The sequence below is a fragment of the Phocoena sinus genome, chromosome 5 (assembly GCF_008692025.1).
Source record: "Phocoena sinus isolate mPhoSin1 chromosome 5, mPhoSin1.pri, whole genome shotgun sequence".
In the NCBI taxonomy this organism is placed as follows: domain Eukaryota; kingdom Metazoa; phylum Chordata; class Mammalia; order Artiodactyla; family Phocoenidae; genus Phocoena; species Phocoena sinus.
In genome coordinates this window covers 91,937,969-91,955,106 of record NC_045767.1, presented here as the reverse complement: position 1 = coordinate 91,955,106, position 17,138 = coordinate 91,937,969, and the positions used below count along the sequence as shown (strand labels likewise).

General features: G+C 38.3%; 1 protein-coding gene across 6 annotated transcripts in view; it reads left to right on the top strand.

Moving 5' to 3' along the window:
* BTC (betacellulin) overlaps positions 1-17,138 on the top strand; it is a 40,050-nt gene that overhangs the window by 8,743 nt on the left and 14,169 nt on the right. For 3 of the 6 annotated variants that reach the window (XR_004350071.1, XM_032633294.1, XM_032633295.1), the window contains exon 2: positions 14,845-14,943. Coding sequence is in view for 3 of the 6 variants with exons in the window: in XM_032633294.1 (XP_032489185.1) it covers positions 14,845-14,943 (99 nt within the window). In the remaining 3 variants the exon portion in view is untranslated. Of the gene's footprint in view, positions 1-1,570; positions 7,544-14,844; positions 14,944-15,166; positions 15,242-17,138 lie in introns of those variants that run through there. The other 3 variants (XR_004350070.1, XM_032633297.1, XR_004350069.1) reach the window with 3 other exon arrangements.

Below are 17,138 nucleotides of genomic sequence, written 5' to 3'. Positions count from 1 at the left end.
AGCTGACCTGAGTGGTTTGCTTCAAGGTTCCTAACCATGTACTGCTAGGTTTTCTAAGGCTGGAGATGGCTCATAACCAGGGGGTAGCCCCACACCCATCTTAGAGTAGCAGTGTCACCTGGAGAAAGAGACTTAATCCAAGAGGACAGATTCAGGGAACTGGCTCATGACCACATAACACTTAGAGAGAGAGGAAACTAAATGGGAATGAACTTTATTTTTCTCACAGAAGACCTCACTTTATTCTATGACAGCTCCATTCTCTACCATTAAGGGCATCATTTTGTCCCTAACTCATGTTGGAAGGACTCCTTCTCGGGAGTGCAATAATAATGGTTAATGGGTAGCTACTGTGATATTTTCAATAGGGGAATTATACAGGGAGTACAGTGGTTTTAAGATTGGTTTTACCTAGCCCAGAAAGCCTGGACCAGGCAATGGAGAGAAAGGAATAAATATTTCTAAGCAACAATTTATATGAATGACTTGTCTAAGTAACAAAAAAAGTATTAAAGCTGTTTCCAACACTGTTAACCTGGGAGAGAACAAGAATTTATGGTGCCATATGTGAAAGAGAACTTCCTTTTTCTGGTAAGGATGTGAACTGCTTTTGAGACATTCAAAAGTCTTATGAGCATTTGGAAATATGGATGTTGACTTCAAATTAGAGCAGTGGACCCCAGGCCTGATTGTTCTTCCAAGAAAAGCAAAAAGTACAGATTATTAGGCCTCTCTGCAGACCTACTAAAGTCTGGTTGACATGTCCCTATGAATCTAAATTTTTAAAGACTTTTCAGGAGAAGAAACAAATTTTCCTTATGGAATAACTACAAATAATAGAGGTGGATACTCCCCCCTCTAAGAGGTAGAGCTTAATTCCTTGACCTCGTTGAGTGTAGGCTGGATTTGGTGACTCGCTTCCAGAGAATAGAATATGAAAAGGAAAAAAAAAAAATAACCTTACAGTGTAAAAATCTGGTGAACACTACCTTAACCAAGTGGTCAGGGTAAATGTCATCAAAGATGCCAAATTCCTAAGAGTTTTGACACATAAAAAGGACATTAATGGAAAATTGATGAAGTCAGAATGTAGTCTTGAGTTTAGTCAATAGTAATCTACCAATGCTGGTTCTTAATTTTGATAAATGTACCACAGTAGTGAAAGATGATAATATTAGAGGAAATGAAAGTGGGTGAGGGGTGTATAGGAATGCTGTGTACTTTGCAACTTTTCTGTAAATCTAAAATTATTACAAAAAAAATTACAAAAAAGACTCTTACAGGAAATTTTAATGGCCACCCAGTTTGGACAATCATCTGGTTAGAAAATAGGGCTGAAAATATAAATGCATCATTTAGCCGATTATAATTTCAGGCTCTAGCACAGTGCCTAGCACACAGTAAACCCTCAGTACATATTTGTTCCAACACTAAGTCTATGGGTATTTCGTGAGATCAAATGGCATTATAAAAAAGAAGACCAAGGCAACATCATAGATAGAAAGTAGAATGGTGGTTGCCAGGGATTGGGGGAGCGGGAAATGGGGAGTTAGTGGGTATGGAGTCTCAGTTTTGTGAGATAAAAAGAATTCTGGAGATCAGGTGGTTATGGTTGTACAACAGTATAAATGTACTTAATGTCATTGAACGGTATATTTATAAATGGTTAAGATAGTAAGTTTTATGTTATATATATTTTACCACAATAAAAATGATCAGAAGAAAAAGAGGACTGAAAGTAGAGTGTTGATGGCACCCATATATGGTGTAGGTGTCAGAAAAGTAACTGGCAGAGCTGAGTGAAAAGAAAGGAAAGGATAAGTCAAGAAGCCAAGAGAGGGTGATTTTTAGATGGACGATTTGGGAAGATCAACCATATCAAATACTGTGGAGATGGACGAGGCTGAGGCTCAGGAGGAGGTCACTGGTGAGTGAGCTCTGAAGAAATCATTGATGCTCTGGAAAGACAAGAGACAGGAGATCGATGGGGAAGCCAAAGACACACACACACACGCATACACACACACACACACACACACACACACACACACATAACTGAAAGGATAGAAGGATAGAGGTCAGGGTGGTGGGTAGAAAAGAGAAAGTTTTGGTTATGAGAGTCAATTTCAAATCGTTGAAAAGGTGACCCAGCAAAGGTTTCCTCTGTGTAGTTCAGAGTGTACAACTTGGATTAATGAACTAACATTCCTGGAAGACAGCTCTCACATTAATTTAGGAAATTTTCTCCCAAGTAGAGCTCTGAAAAAATGGAATCAGCTGCCTTGGGATGCGGTGATCTTCCCATGCCTGGGCATGTCTGTGGTCTGGATTGCATTCACAGGAGGCTGTGTAGAGGTGATTCCTAGGTGAGGTAGGAGTTGGACCAAATGACCACCAAAGGTTCTTATGACTCCATGAATTATAGACGCTACTATAAAGTTACTTCACTTTGGGGGTACTTTGGAGGTTGGTACTGTCAGCTGACTTCTCTGCAAGGAGAAGACGCAGGACAGATGGAGACCTGGGGAGCTAATGGTAAAGAATTTTGAAAAAGAAAATCACTTGAGTGACTTCACTCCCACCCGGCCCAAAGTGTATTCCACCATGTCTTTTCCTGAATAGAAATATCAAGGTTAACATCACCAATAATGCCATGTAGATATCATGTACCCCTCATACGATGTGATGAGAGGACATCTTGGGACGCAGTATCAATCCCTTGCCCCAGGCTCAGTTTTTGCCTTAAAGACGCTGCACTCTTTATATTTTACCAACTATTAAGATAATAGTTATGACCTGGGATCCTGCTGTGATGGGGAAAAACCCTAGCATAACTATAATTGATTATTTTGCAAAATTTTCAAATGCTATTATTTCAGGAGACAAATTTCTAACATTGCAAATTTCTAACATCCTATGATAGGAAACTTCTGTGAGAAGATTCTCTACTTGTTTTTAGATAAATGATAGTTATCCTGTAATAGAGGGTAAGAAGAACAAAATGTGATTTAGATGCCAGGTGAAACGATACACTTTTCATTTGCCTTCGCAGAAGGGTAGCAAAAGAAATGCACCCCGTTCTTTCTTAACGATTTCTACCCAACAGCATTCACCACTATTAAATACTTCTTGATTTCTAGATTAGTCAGCTGCTTTATTCAGGATGTGGTGAACAGACACTGAAATTTCAACTGGAAACGTGGTGTGACTATTTCTTAATGAGTCATGTTCATAGGTCACACAAGAAAAATCAATTGAATTATTTCACAGTCACACCACACACATCAAGAAGGCCCTTGTTTCTTTTCTTTTTTAAAAATCTTTATTGGAGTATAATTGCTTTACAATGGTGTGCTAGTTTCTGCTTTACAACAAAATGAATCAGTTATACATATACATATGTTCCCATATCTCTTCCCTCTTGCATCTCCCTCCCTCCCACCCTCCCTAATCCACCCCTCTAGGTGGTCACAAAGCACCGAGCTGATCTCCCAGGTCCTTGTTTCTTGATACTTCTCTGTATAATTCTTCACTCCAGCTGGACATCTTTACTTTGTCCCCCAAAACACACTCAACTCATTTCTACGTCATTGCCTTCGGTCCAGTTTAGTTTCCAACTTCTTTTGTGAAAGTTTTCCCTATAATTTCTTCAGCTTAACATTGCCTCTTTTTGGAATTCTATTAGAATTTATTTTCTTTATACCTGGCAATTATACTGTCTGATATTGATTGATTGATGTTTCTGGTCTCTGCAAATGGTTTGATCAATAAAGATAATAATGGGTTAAAGTTAAGTTGGCTTGAGTTATCCTAACTCATTTTAAGGGCTTAAATTCTGGGGCTTTTTCAGGTTGGGAGAGCATCTACTCTGACACCCTATGTTCTTTTCTTTACCATTATTAAAGTTTGATGAGTGTTTCCTCATGGGTCAGAGGCTGTGTTATCGCTGGATCCAGAAGCCAACTCCACTATTCCTCCTCACTTTGCACTCAGATAATCCTCCTTGATAACAAATTGTTCTTTTTCCATGGTTCCTTTTGCCTCCTCTCTTTGAACTATTATGGAAATTCAGTGATCCCAGAGCTTTTCATTTAAAGCGCTACAATGTCTGACTGTCTGGTCCGGCCTTATCATAAAGGGATAGAATTCAAAACGTCAAGTTTTGACAACTGATGGTTTCTAAGAAACTAGCTCTAGGTTGCTATAGGGTTCCCATTCAATTTAGTCATTGTTGTCACAGATTTAATAACGGTCATGGCAAAAATAAAATGGTGGATTTACTGGCAAAGGCATTATCGTGGTGTTGACAACTTTCAGATATATGAGTTAATTTATGTATGACAGGTTGTTAAATTACTTCCCTCTCTGGGCTTTAAAAATATAAGAATGTGGAGTTCTTTTATGAGTTAAAAAAATGTTATCCATCATTCTAAGCCCTTCTTAAACACCAAGATATTGTTTATACCATTTGGAATAGAATTCTTTTTGGAGGCGGCGGAAGGAGGTCATATTCTACTCTCCTGATTTTGAATGGACATAAACTATTTGTGAAGACTCTCTTATTTTTTCTCCACTCTTGTCTTGGCCTCCCCTCCTGGCTCTGAAAATCTGGAAACGTGTCTTTCAGTTTTGTACAATAGGCAGTCTTCCAGGTGGTGTGATTTGAGAGACCTTAGAAAAATCCCTCCTTGTCCTGGAACAAGGCTCCCCCAAGGTGTCCTGATGCCCCAAATCCTCACTGTACTGGGACACAGAATCGTGCACTTCTTAAGGGCCTTTCAACTACCTCCCCTGTCCCTTGATCAGCTCTCCACTCATACCAGCTTGCCCCTCTTTTGGGACTTCGAGGCCGTGTCCCAGGGCATGTGTTCTGGTCTCTCACTCGCCAAGGGGCCGGAGATTGGGGGAGGCAGCACCCAGTGGGGAAAATTTTGTCCAAAAGAAAATGGGTGATGGAAGTGACTGGGGCAGGGAAATTCCTCCTTCATTCTTTCTTCTGTGAGCAGCTTCAAGACGCAGTTCCTTTCTGAACCTTTTACATGGCCCTTGGATGAGTGAATGTGTCACTCATTTCGGTGTCTTTGTGGCTCACTCTGGAGCTGCACCCAGCGTGATGGGTACACACATTGCATTGCTTTGCCTCCTTCTCTGCTTGCTTCCCTTTTTCTCATTCTCATGGCCCAGAGCTCGTACCTCCCCAATAAAGTGATAACCCCTTAATCTGTGTCTCAGGCTCTGCTTTCCAGAAGACCCAGGTTGAGCCACTTGATTCTAGAGTATTTCTGTTGAGTTAAGCAATTTCTCTCCTTGCAGGTCTGCTTTGAAAGTAAATACATTTAGAAAGGGAAACCTATGAAGAAATTATGTTCTATTAGGGGAAATGTTAAAGCAGTAGGAGGATACTGGTTTATAAGAGGGGAAAAGACAACAACAAAAAAGACAGAAAAGGAGTTAAAAAAAGATGAAGGAGAACATCAACGTCAAACTTAATCTATTTCACACTTTTTTACTCAGCCACCCATAAGCTCAATGTTAAACAGCATTTCCACCACTAAATATATTTTTTCAACTCCATTTTAGACATGTCCTCTTTTTGGACATAGAAAATACTTTTTGTGTATAGTATGTACACTCAAGATTCTGATTTTCTTTTTGACAATAAAGATACATTGGGAAATTCCCCAGATGCTTATAGTTTTTACTCCTAACGTTGATTTAAATTTTAAAATTTTGTTAACTTTATTTTCCAGAAATTAAAATTAGATTTCTAATCAAATATAAGCCATTTGACTGTTCAATAGTATGATCTAAGATCTGACTTTATCTGTTATATTTGTATCACTGAATCACTTCACTAACCAACTGAATCAGTAACTCCCAACTGACATAAACACCATGCTGAGTACTGGCAGAACTGTGCTGAAAATACAAAGAACCATACATGCAGAAGATGGCATATTTCTATTAAGCAGTTGAGGTACATTAATGTCAAATATCTTTTTAAAAACACTGGAAAAAAGCAGCATGTGGAAAGGCCATCATACAGATTTTCCTCATTGAACACATATGTATAAGTGTACTATAGAAGTATAGTATGTATGTGTATTTATCTTTTGTAGTTTGTTTCATAAGCATATTTTATACACAAGTCAAATCACATCATAAATGTAGAAATTTGTCAATATTCATTAATGAGAGTTGAGAATCTAAATGAGTAATAAGAATTCTTTTTTACTTCTGTTCTCTTAGAGCTGCTATTCTGTTGAGTGCCTATCTTGTGCCAGGCATTACTGGGGTTAATAATTCATAATTTACTTTTTGCACTTTCTTTAAACAGATAGTTAAATCGTTACCATGTAAGTTATATATTATGGGCCTCAGTTTACAGATGGGGACCCTGAATTTCAATGCTGAGTAACTTAATCTTATCACAAAGCTGGTGATTAAAAGGTACATTCAGGATTCAAGTACAGCTCCATTTGACTTCAAATATCTTTTTCCTATTAACCTATACTGCTTCCCTCTAATATAAATGAAATAGCAGAGATCTGACTGTGAAATATTCTTCTAATTTCTGCTTATATTCATAAATTGACATTCTCTGTTGATTTACAGTTGAATTGTCTAATGGGACATGGAGTGTGGTTTGATTCCTAAAATAAGATTGATGTGATGTCATAGGAAATCACTGGATTTAGTAAACACAAGTAGAAGTTAGGGTACCTAAGAAGATATCCTAAGTTATCAGAATATAATGTATGGACATTTTGCGATAATGTTATGTTTATTTAAAAAATATAAAATGTACTTGGCTCTAAAAATGGAAAGTTCAGCTCAGAGATGAGGCAAATACAACATATATGACTGTTTAGGTTGGTCACATTTGATCTTTTTAAGTAGTTGATCCAGCTGGTGTATGACTTACCTCAGCGTTAGCAGTAACTTTGAGACAGTGGGTCATGCTCCTTGTCAAGCTGTGTCTCTTTGAATGCTTGTATTGTTCCCAATGACTTCATTCTCCGTGATGGCTGATGGGGATAATACATTTAATACATTCTGTAATTTTTAATTTGAGAATCTCAAAGTGCATAAAAGTAAATGGAGCTTTGACTCACTAAAGTAGAATTGGGTTTCTTTTCCTTTTTGTCTTTAATTTTATGAGTGGAGTTGGTATTTAAAAACCAACCCCAGAGAATATGGGGACATGTGTATGCATATGGCTGCTTTGTTGTACAACAGAAACTAACACAGTATTGTGAAGCAATTATATTCCAATAAAGATCTATTACAAAATAATAAAATAAAATAAAATAAAATGTTCCACTAAAAAAAAAAAAGAAAAAAAAAAACAACCCCAGAAATAGGAACTCAATATCCAGTCACTTAGCAAATGCAGCTAATCTAACATTATTTTGTTTTATTTTGTTTTTATTCCTTGAATGCACCTGAGAATTCTGCAGGTCATGTGCAGCAGGGAGGCATGGATAATAGGCGGAATGAAAGAATAAGAAAACAAAGAGATTGTGAAATATTTGGATGACAGGTAAAATTTAACACAATAACATTTAAAATGGACAAGTACAAAATCATTTCTCAGATTAAAATGAAACAAAACAGAGCAAAACCAAAAAGAACAAAAAAGCCACTAATACACTGCTTTCCGACAGTATAAGTGGTTTAAGAGCTTCTATGTATTCTAAGCAGAATAAAACCCCTGTATTTAATAGAATAGTTAAAAAGGGCTGATATGCTATGGAGCTGCATTATCAGGAATATGGTGCCCGCAATGTGAGAGCTGAGAGCCCCACCCTATTCTGTCTTTGCCAAACCATGTAAAATGGCCCTGTATTTTAACCTTGTTTTTAAGGAGGATGTCAAGGCTTATGAGAGGTCTTGATGATGTCAGGTAAAATACGGTTGGAGGAACCAGGATGTTTAGCCTGAGGAGGAGAAATCTTTTCAGGAAGACTTGATCTCTGGCTTCAAATATACGAGGATCAGTCACGAGAAAGAGAGATTAGACTTATTCTAGGTGATTCCAATGAGCAGAGTAAAATTATGGGAAGGCAAAAACCAGTTCAACATAAAGAAGCATTTATAGAGCTTTAGAAATAGGTGCTTAATTTTTTTTGAATGAATGAATGATTGTGAGTGAAAGAATGGATGAATGGTCTCATTGGAATGTGATGCCTTAGAAGGGAGTGAAGTCTCTGCTGAAATTTTAAAGGTGAACTCTCCCAGGGGATGTTTTTAGGGGAGCTGAGGGTTGGTAGGAGATTTGAATACCTCTAAGGTTCTTACTAATTCTGAAATTTAATATAATTTGTGACTCTTTTGAATGAAGATCTTATGTTTTCCGTATCTAAGTTTGGAGAGAATTGCAATGGTTCTCAACCAATGTAATTTCTCCCCCAAGGAAGCACTTGGCAAGGTCTGGGGACAGTTTTGATTGTAACATCTCAGTGGTAGGTGGAGGAAGGGAGGGGGATGCTACTGGCATTTTGTGGGTAAAAGCCAGGGATACTGCTAGTCATAGTACAATGCACAGCATCCCACAGCAAAGATTTATCCAGTCCAAACGCCAGTAATGTGGAAGCTGAGAAACACGTTAGATGTTTCCCACTCGTTTTAACCAGAACTTGGATTTCCTTGAGCAATGAGGTCAGATGTATTGAATATAAAATACATTTAAGCTCTTATTTTCCAAAGACTTTCCATTCACTCAAAATAGAGTTATACTTGCCAGAATTACTAACTCTGACTGCAAAGAACTACATCGCACTTGCAGAAGTGGCCCTGCCTTTTGGGCTAAACTGTCCAACCTCTCCGCTCTGTCATTAATTCATCCTTTGCCTCTCTCCTGTACCTTTGGCATCTTCCTGTCAATGATCTTTCATAATAAAACAAAAGCAAAATAACTCTCTTTTTTTTCTGTACATATTGACTAATCTTAACCCCCCTCCCTTTCTCAGTTCAACATCTGTGAAGAGTAATCTCCAATTATTTGCACAGCTTTCATACCATTACTATTTCTTTAGCAAGAAATTGCTAGTGCTTTTTGGTTGTCAAATCTACTGCATATATTTCAGTTCTTATCTTTAATTCTCCATCAGTTTTTATACAGTTGACCAAATGCTTCTAGAAAACCTCTCTTCTTAGTTCTGTGGCTCTTTTTTTTTTTTTTTTTTTTTTTTTTTTTTTGCGGTATGCGGGCCTCTCACTGTTGTGGCCTCTCCCGTTGCGGAGCACAGGCTCCGGATGCGCAGGCTCAGCGGCCATGGCTCACGGGCCCAGCCGCTCCGCGGCATGTGGGATCTTCCCGGACCGGGGCACGAACCCGTGTCCCCTGCATCGGCAGGCGGACTCTCAACCACTGCGCCACCAGGGAAGCCCTGTGGCTCTTCTTGATCCCTTGAGGGCTCTTCTCTTTCTGCCCCTCTATTATATTGATTTTTTTCAGTATTCTATCCATAATCAGCTTTCTCTTTTCACATGGCTCTTTCTAACAGATCAATATGTGTGGCGTTAAATACCAGTTTATTTCTCATAACTCCGAAATGTAGAACTCGTAGCTATGACTTCACTCCACAGCTCCAGATCTAATATCCATTTACTGTCTCTAAATGAGACACAGTCATCTCAAATTCAGAGTGTCTAAAACTGATTTTTTTTCCATGCCTGTCTTAGTCAGTTTGGGCTGCTTTAATAAAATAACATAGACTTGTAACAACATTGGCTTGTAAACAACAAACATTTATTTTTCACAGTGCTGGAGGCTGATAAGTTCCAGATGAAGGGTCTAGTAGATTCAATGTCTGGTGAGAGCCTGCTTCCTGGTTCATAGACAGCCATCTTTCTGCTGTGTCCTCACATGGCAGAAGGGGCAAGGGAGCTCTGTGAGGTGTCTTTTACAAGGGTCCTGATCCCATACACGAGGTCTCCACCCTCACAGCCTAATCACCTCCCAAAGGCCCGTCACATCCCATTAGGGATTAGGTTTCAACAAGAAATTCAGTCTACGGTAATCCTCAACCTGTTTGTCTTCTTGTATACCTTATATTTGTGATTGGTACCACAATCCAGACATTCACTCTAGTTACAAACTCCGGAGTCATCCTAGACTCCCTTTTCCTTATCTCCCACTCTAGCCCATTAGTCACCAAGTCTTTTTTTGTATTTCACTTTGTGAATATCTCTCGCATTCATTTCTTCTTCTCCATACGGATTTGTGTGCTACCGCCTCATTTAGGTATGTCTGAAATCACCTGTATTTGTATTAAAGCAGACTTTTCAAACTGAAAGAAAAGAAGATGATCATGTTGCTTCTCACTTAAAACTTTTCAATGACCCCATTTTAGCGACATAACAGAACTCAAAGTAACTAACGTGGCTCTTAGGCCATTTGTGACCTACCAGCCCTCCAGTCTCCTCTTCCATCACAAGCCCCAATCACCCTCCAAGTGAACTAGACAAGTTATTCATGCCATGTCTTTTTATAAGTTGTCCCTTTTATTTAGAATGACCTGGTTCATTACAATTTTATTTATCCTTTTCTTAAAAATTAATTCTGTTTTTAATAAAGTAATAAATATACACAAATTTTAAAAAATCGAATAGTACTAAAAAGTTTATAATGATGAATAGCAGATCTTTGTACCTGCCTTCCTGCCTCTTCACCGCCCTAGAATCAACCACTTTTGACTCCTTCAGGTGCCTCTTCTGTGTTTATCTCTGTATTGCTAAACAGTATGCTTATAATGTTGTTTCTTGACTTGTCAAGTTTAGACTTTGACCTATGAGATTCTCTTCTAATTCTAGTATAGTTACTATAGGAGTGATACTCAAAGCACTTAAGAACTAGCACAGCACAGATTATGATTAATCACAACCACTTTCCCCACATGGTCTGTGTTGGCTAATTACTGGTCCTGGTTTTACAATACATTTTGTTAAATTATCAGTATTTACATTATTATTACCATATAAATATTGTCCACTGCTGAAACAAATAATGTACTATAATTATGTCACAGTACATTATAACATAATTACTTGCTTACACAATTTTCATTTTCTAGAAGTTACTAATTGATGTTTTAAAAAATCATTTATTACTCATTAAAAACTCACCATAATTCCCGCCTTCTCAGTGAGTCTTTGCTGCAGCAGAGTTGATTCTCCGCTCTGTGTTATTCCTGTATTACCTCTTTCGTACTCATCACACTATACCTTAGAGATTTGTGTGTCTATCTTCCTTGTCAAAATGTGAGCTCCTTGAGGTTAGTGATAATATGTTATCTTTGAACCTTCAGTGTTGTGCACCAGTGCCAAACACAAAATGTTTAATAAATATCTGTTGAATTATGGATGGAACAGGAGTGGCCTTTGTCTTTGAAGCAGCCTTCAATATTGGGTGGATGATTTTGTGAGCATTTCTCTGATTTCTGAGTTGCTCCATACAGATCACTCACTCAAACACCCGTCAGGGTCTACGCAGTTAAAATAGATGAACGCAGCAAGCCTGATGGGGTCTGTGGCATTTAAAGTGGTCACGTGCTACTAGGCTCTAGCCAGCTGTTGCCACGAAGGTGTTTCAGATCTGTGTTGCCAGACCTCCTGCTTTCTAAATAGAAACAGGAAAATCCAGGCTTGATATGAACTGTCATGATTCAATTTTTTAAAACTATGCAGACTAAGTAAATGGTTCTTCAGGCTCAAGCTCGATTTGGTTCATGAGCACCAGCTGATGAAGATTATTAGGTGGGAGTAGGAGGGACTGTGGACCCTGTCCCAGAGCCTTGAGCTTGGCGTCTGGTTGGCCTGAGAATGTCTCTACCGCAAGGGGTCCTCCACAGGGGCTCTACCCAGTGGAATTCCTTTGCCAGCTGATGCCAGCATGTGGAGTGAGCCCTAGCAGAAGAGAGCCTGGGCTCAGCCTGCCAGGAAGGTTAGGAGGGCCAGGCAGGGTTGTCAATGGAATCAGGACTTCCTCTGTTATGTGGAAATAACGAATGAGTGTGTTAAATCATAAGTGATAGTGGGAAGGAGCAGAAGAAGAGTAAAAATTGTATACTATGTGCCAAGCCCTGTGTGTGCCTTTTCTTATGTTACTCAACTTAGTTTTTACAATAGCCCTGAGGCAGAGATATTGTCATCTTCAGTTTGCAGATGTTGAATCTCTATGAGATTTAGTTTATTTTTCAATTTCCGTCATCAGAACAGATCAACTGCAGAATTAATGCCTCTTGAATCTGCCCATGAAGAAAGCCCATGTATGGGATTTAAAAAATGATTTAAATCTGTTTTTATAGTAAAAAAGAAGATGGTTAAAATTTTCCACTAGAAATTGATTGTTTAGTTAGTTTGTTTGTTTATAGGTTGACCTAAGATTGGTCAATCTTTCAACATTTGTTGAATATCCATTGTATTCTGTGTTAGATTCCAGGATTACCAAACTGATTAATATACAATTCCTGTGCTTGAGAAGTCATAAATGATTGTTTCTGATTTCTTCTAAGTGTGAAAGGAGGGAGCCAGGTATTGGGATAAAAGATAGGAAAAATCTGGAAATTTGGTTGCCAAATTTTTGTTGTTTTTTTTTTAAATTTTGAGCTATTCCTTTTTTCTTGTTGCAATCAACAGAATATTCAGATAGAAAAATAAGAATGTGCAAATAAAGAAAATTAAGGAAAAAGTCTTCTTCTAACCATTGTGGGCAACTCTCTACCTACTTACTTACCCAACTTCTTTGACTATTTATCTGTATGGATATTTTTATACTTATCACAAACAGACGCAAACACTCAGATCCCACTACATCACTATTCTGTAGCCTGCTTCTCTTACTGAGGAATATTTTGAAATGTTTGAAAATCATTTTTTATGGCTGAATAGCATTTTATTGCGTGGAAGTATTCCCTATATTTAATCAATTCTCTATTGTTAGATATTTAAGTAATTTCTAATTTTTTATAACCAATGTCACGTGGAGAGATTTTGTAGCGAAGTCTTTTTATGTATGTTAAATTATTTCTTAGGCACACTTACTAGAAATGAAATTACTGGATTTAAGTGCATGTACAATTTTAAGCTTTTAGCTTCTAGCACACATAGTGCTAAATTGTCCTCCAGAAAAGTAATACTAATTTACCCATCCCCAATGGATATGAGTTTCGATTTCTCTTCACTGTTTCCAATGCTAGTTACCACCTCTTTTTTAAAAAAAAAATTTTTTCGAATTCAATAGAGATAGAAAAGAATTTCTGTTTTGAAAAACTCTTTTTGAAGACCTTTTGGCCTTTGACCTTTCTGAATACTATTGTTCTCTGGTACAATACTATCACTTTGTGTTTTGGTTACTTGGTTGGCTCTTTACCTGCCTTAGTAGCTTTGGAGCAGTTTGAGGGTAGAGCATGTCCTATCCACCTGTGTGTTTCTGGGTGCTCGTGGACATTGGTTGGACTGAATTGTACCGGAGGACATGTATAGTTTAGAACCTTGGCTAGATGTATAAATGTCAATACAATCCGTGGGCAGGTTACTCTGTTCCTACCAGTTACATAATAATGAGAATTTAATTGAACATCGATTATGTGCCAGCAGTGTATTAAGTGCTTTGCACACTTACCTGGATGAATCCTCACAATGCTCTGAAGAAGAGCTAATAATCATCTCCACTTTGCTGCTGAGGAAACTGAGAGGTTATAAAACTCGCCCAATGTGCATGGCTGTCAAGTGGCAAAAGCAGGTTGTGAACTCAGGAAAAGTTAACTACCAAGCCGCCTTATCTGTCCTCCACTGCCCTCCCCTCTCCAACTTCTTATGATAGATATTTAAAAAAATATATATATATATATAAATATATATAAAAATATATATAAAAGAGAGAACAGCAGAGTGACCCTTGATATACCTACCACCCGGCTTCAACAGTTACCAATATGTGGCCAATCTTGTTTCATCTATGCCTTTCCCTCACTACCTCACAGCCCTCTTCCCTGGTTGGATTATTTTAAAGCAAATCGGAGATTCATTAATTTCCTTAATAAGTATTTAAATACATATCTCTAAGAGATATGGACTCTGTTTTTTTGTATCCAAACCACAATATCATTACCACACTTGAAACTGTAACAATTTCTTCATATTCTCTAATGTCCAGACAATGTCAGATTTCCTTAATTATCTCATAAGTGATTTTTACTGTTGCTTTGTTTGAATCAGGACCCTCACAAGGACTACACTTTGTATTCTAAGCTGTCCTAACCTCGACACGGTGTTCCTCTCTTCCCCATGCCTTTCTATGAAGCCTGTCCTTGTCAGAGACAGAGGTACTTAGCTGGAGGAATTTGAAATTTTTAAATAATTCCTATGAATTGAATATCTAGTTCGCATCTCCCCAGAAAGAAGCACACTCAACAGTTTATACCTGAAAAACACTGGGTCCGTGTGGCATGGAGAAAATACATTGCTACACCGGTTCATCATCCCTTCTCCCTGGAAATTCATCGGTGTACTCATCCGCTAGCTGAGAGCTCCCTCTGTTCTTCTGCTTGTAGGATAAGGCTCCATCACAAGTACGGTCAAGTCTCCTCATTTAAGGGGCCAGGGTTTGTCAGATGTAAGTGATGCTGGCTTGAAAATTCTGTCTTGAGCCCTGAGCTTAAAAAATGAGACATGCTGGCCTGTGTAGCCCTCCCTTGCTGCGGGAGAATGGCTTGGAAATGGGAGCTACAGGCTTGTTATTTTCATAAATCGTCATGACTTTGATAGAACCTTTCACATTGAGCACATTTTCATTGAACAAGTTTTCATGTTTGTTTTGGTTCTGTTTTAAAATTGAAGGTCTAGTGATCCTCCACTGTGTTGTGGCAGATGGGAATTCAACCAGGAGTCCTGAAAATGATGGCCTTCTCTGTGGAGATCGTGGAGAAAATTGCCCAGGTAACGCATAACAAGCGATGCATTTGTTTTTATCAGCTTTATATTCAACCTCAGAAACTTGACCCCCCCTAAATTGTAAGTTGTTGATAATATAATAATCATAAAACTAGGTAGTTTTTTGAGCACATGTTAATGTACCAGGCTCTGGGCTTTACATACAGTAATTCATTCACTCCTTGCAAGAACCCTATGAGCTGGATAATATTTTTTACTTTATTTCAAGGTGAAGCTAGAAAGAATACGTAACTTGCCAAAGGTCACACAGCTGATATATCACAAATCTGGGATTCGCGCTCAGGTCTGTCTCATTCTAGTGCTTCCATTCTTCATCATTATACTATTTTGGGCATCGTAGATGTGTGTGTGCTTCAGCCTCTAGCATGTGATGTCTTGGACTAGATTCATAGAAACCTGGCATATTCTATTCAAATTAAAAAATTATTTTTTTCTATTTTATAACTTAGAAGAAGGGAAGAAGGCAACAATTTTAAAACATATTTTACCTTGAAGATTCCTGAATTAGTATTCTCAAATTTAGTAGTCTGAGGCAGGGATCAGCCTTCGTAAAGAGTCAGATAGTAAGAATTTAGGTTTTGTGGGTCATGCGGTCTTTGTTGCAACTATTCTTCTCTGCCATTGAACTATGAAAGCAGCCGTAGACCTATGCAAATGAATGGCCTTGGATGTCTTCCAATAAACCTTTATTTAGAGAAACAGGCCGTGGGCCAGATTTGGCTTTGGGGCCATAGTTGGCTACCTCCTGGTCTAAGGTCTGTCTGTCCTTTATAAATTGCATGGTCTGGTGTTCTACAGGAGTTGTTGCTTATTTTAAAACAAAGCAAAACACAACACAGGCCAATTCCGAAAGTAGGGCAGAGTGGAGAAGAGCCTCCTGTATTCCCTGGAAACTTCTCTGAGCTGGGAGTATGGTGACGTGGTGTTAAGTGCTCCTTTCCTAGCACCCTGGGAATGTTGTAACTGAGCCAGGAACACGCTGAGCAAGTCATCCTGATGTGAGTCATCAGTTCCAGCCCAACCTTCATCTTTCTTTCCCTCCCACTAGTGGGTGGTCTGGAGAGCGCCCACAGTCTGTGGAGTCCACCGCTGTGTTAGGTCATGCTTGTGTGGGTCTTGTCACCCATGTAGTGAGAAGGACAAAGCCAACTTTATGTGTTTGTGTGCTTTTCTTCAGTCTGGTTTCAAACGTCTTAAATGACAGCATTTTCACATTTCCTTTGGGAGATTATTCCATAATCTGAGGATTGACCGTGTTAAAAAAAATCTTCCTCATCATCCTCCTAAATGTATTTTTATATTTTTTATTGTAGTAAAAACATTTAACATGGGATCCGCCCTTTTAACAAAATTTTAAGTGTACAGTACAATATTATTAATTATGGCAACTGATGTTGTATAGTAGATCTCTAGAAATTATTTATCTTACAGAACTGAAACTTTAAGAGGAGAGAAGAGGAGAGATGAGAAAGCATTGAGCCTCAATGCATTGCAGAATTTAGAGGTTAGGGGAGATGAGGTCAAACCAGCAGGGGAGAATGAGCAAAGGAGGTATCACATGCATTCTTTTTTTTGTTTGTTTTTTCCACACGCACTCTTGAAAAACAAAAGGAAATACAATTTTTTCCCTGTCGATTCTTCTTTGTCTCCTAGCCATGAATAATTTTAGATACATGAAATACACTCAAATCTCAATACTGGATTCTTTTTTCTTCCTTTAAAGGGCTGGAATGAAAAGGGCAGCTCTAAGTGAAGGTTCACTCCTGTAAGCTCAGAAATGGTTGGCACAGTCCTTCTGCTTAAAAGACATGCTGATCAGACCTGATTGGCCCCCCGTGTAAGCATATCCTAGTAAACCAGGAAGGTAATAAGTACATCTGTGAGATTTATTTTTCTTTTCCTGGAGAAACAGACCAATTCACAGTTTTACAGGAAACTGCATTGAATGGAAGACAAATGGGAATCCTCAATTACAAAATATTTTCCAATTTTGCACTTTTTCAAGAGCATCATTAATTTACATTCCCCTGTCCCACAGAGATGGTTGGCAAGATAAGAAGGAAAATTAACTTAAAAAGTATAAAACTTTCTTCCTCCCCTCCTGGCTTAAGAAGGTTGTAAAATGAAGAAACCCTTATTGGGAAGATGCTTAGAACATTAAAGCCTCAGGCTGTACTTCA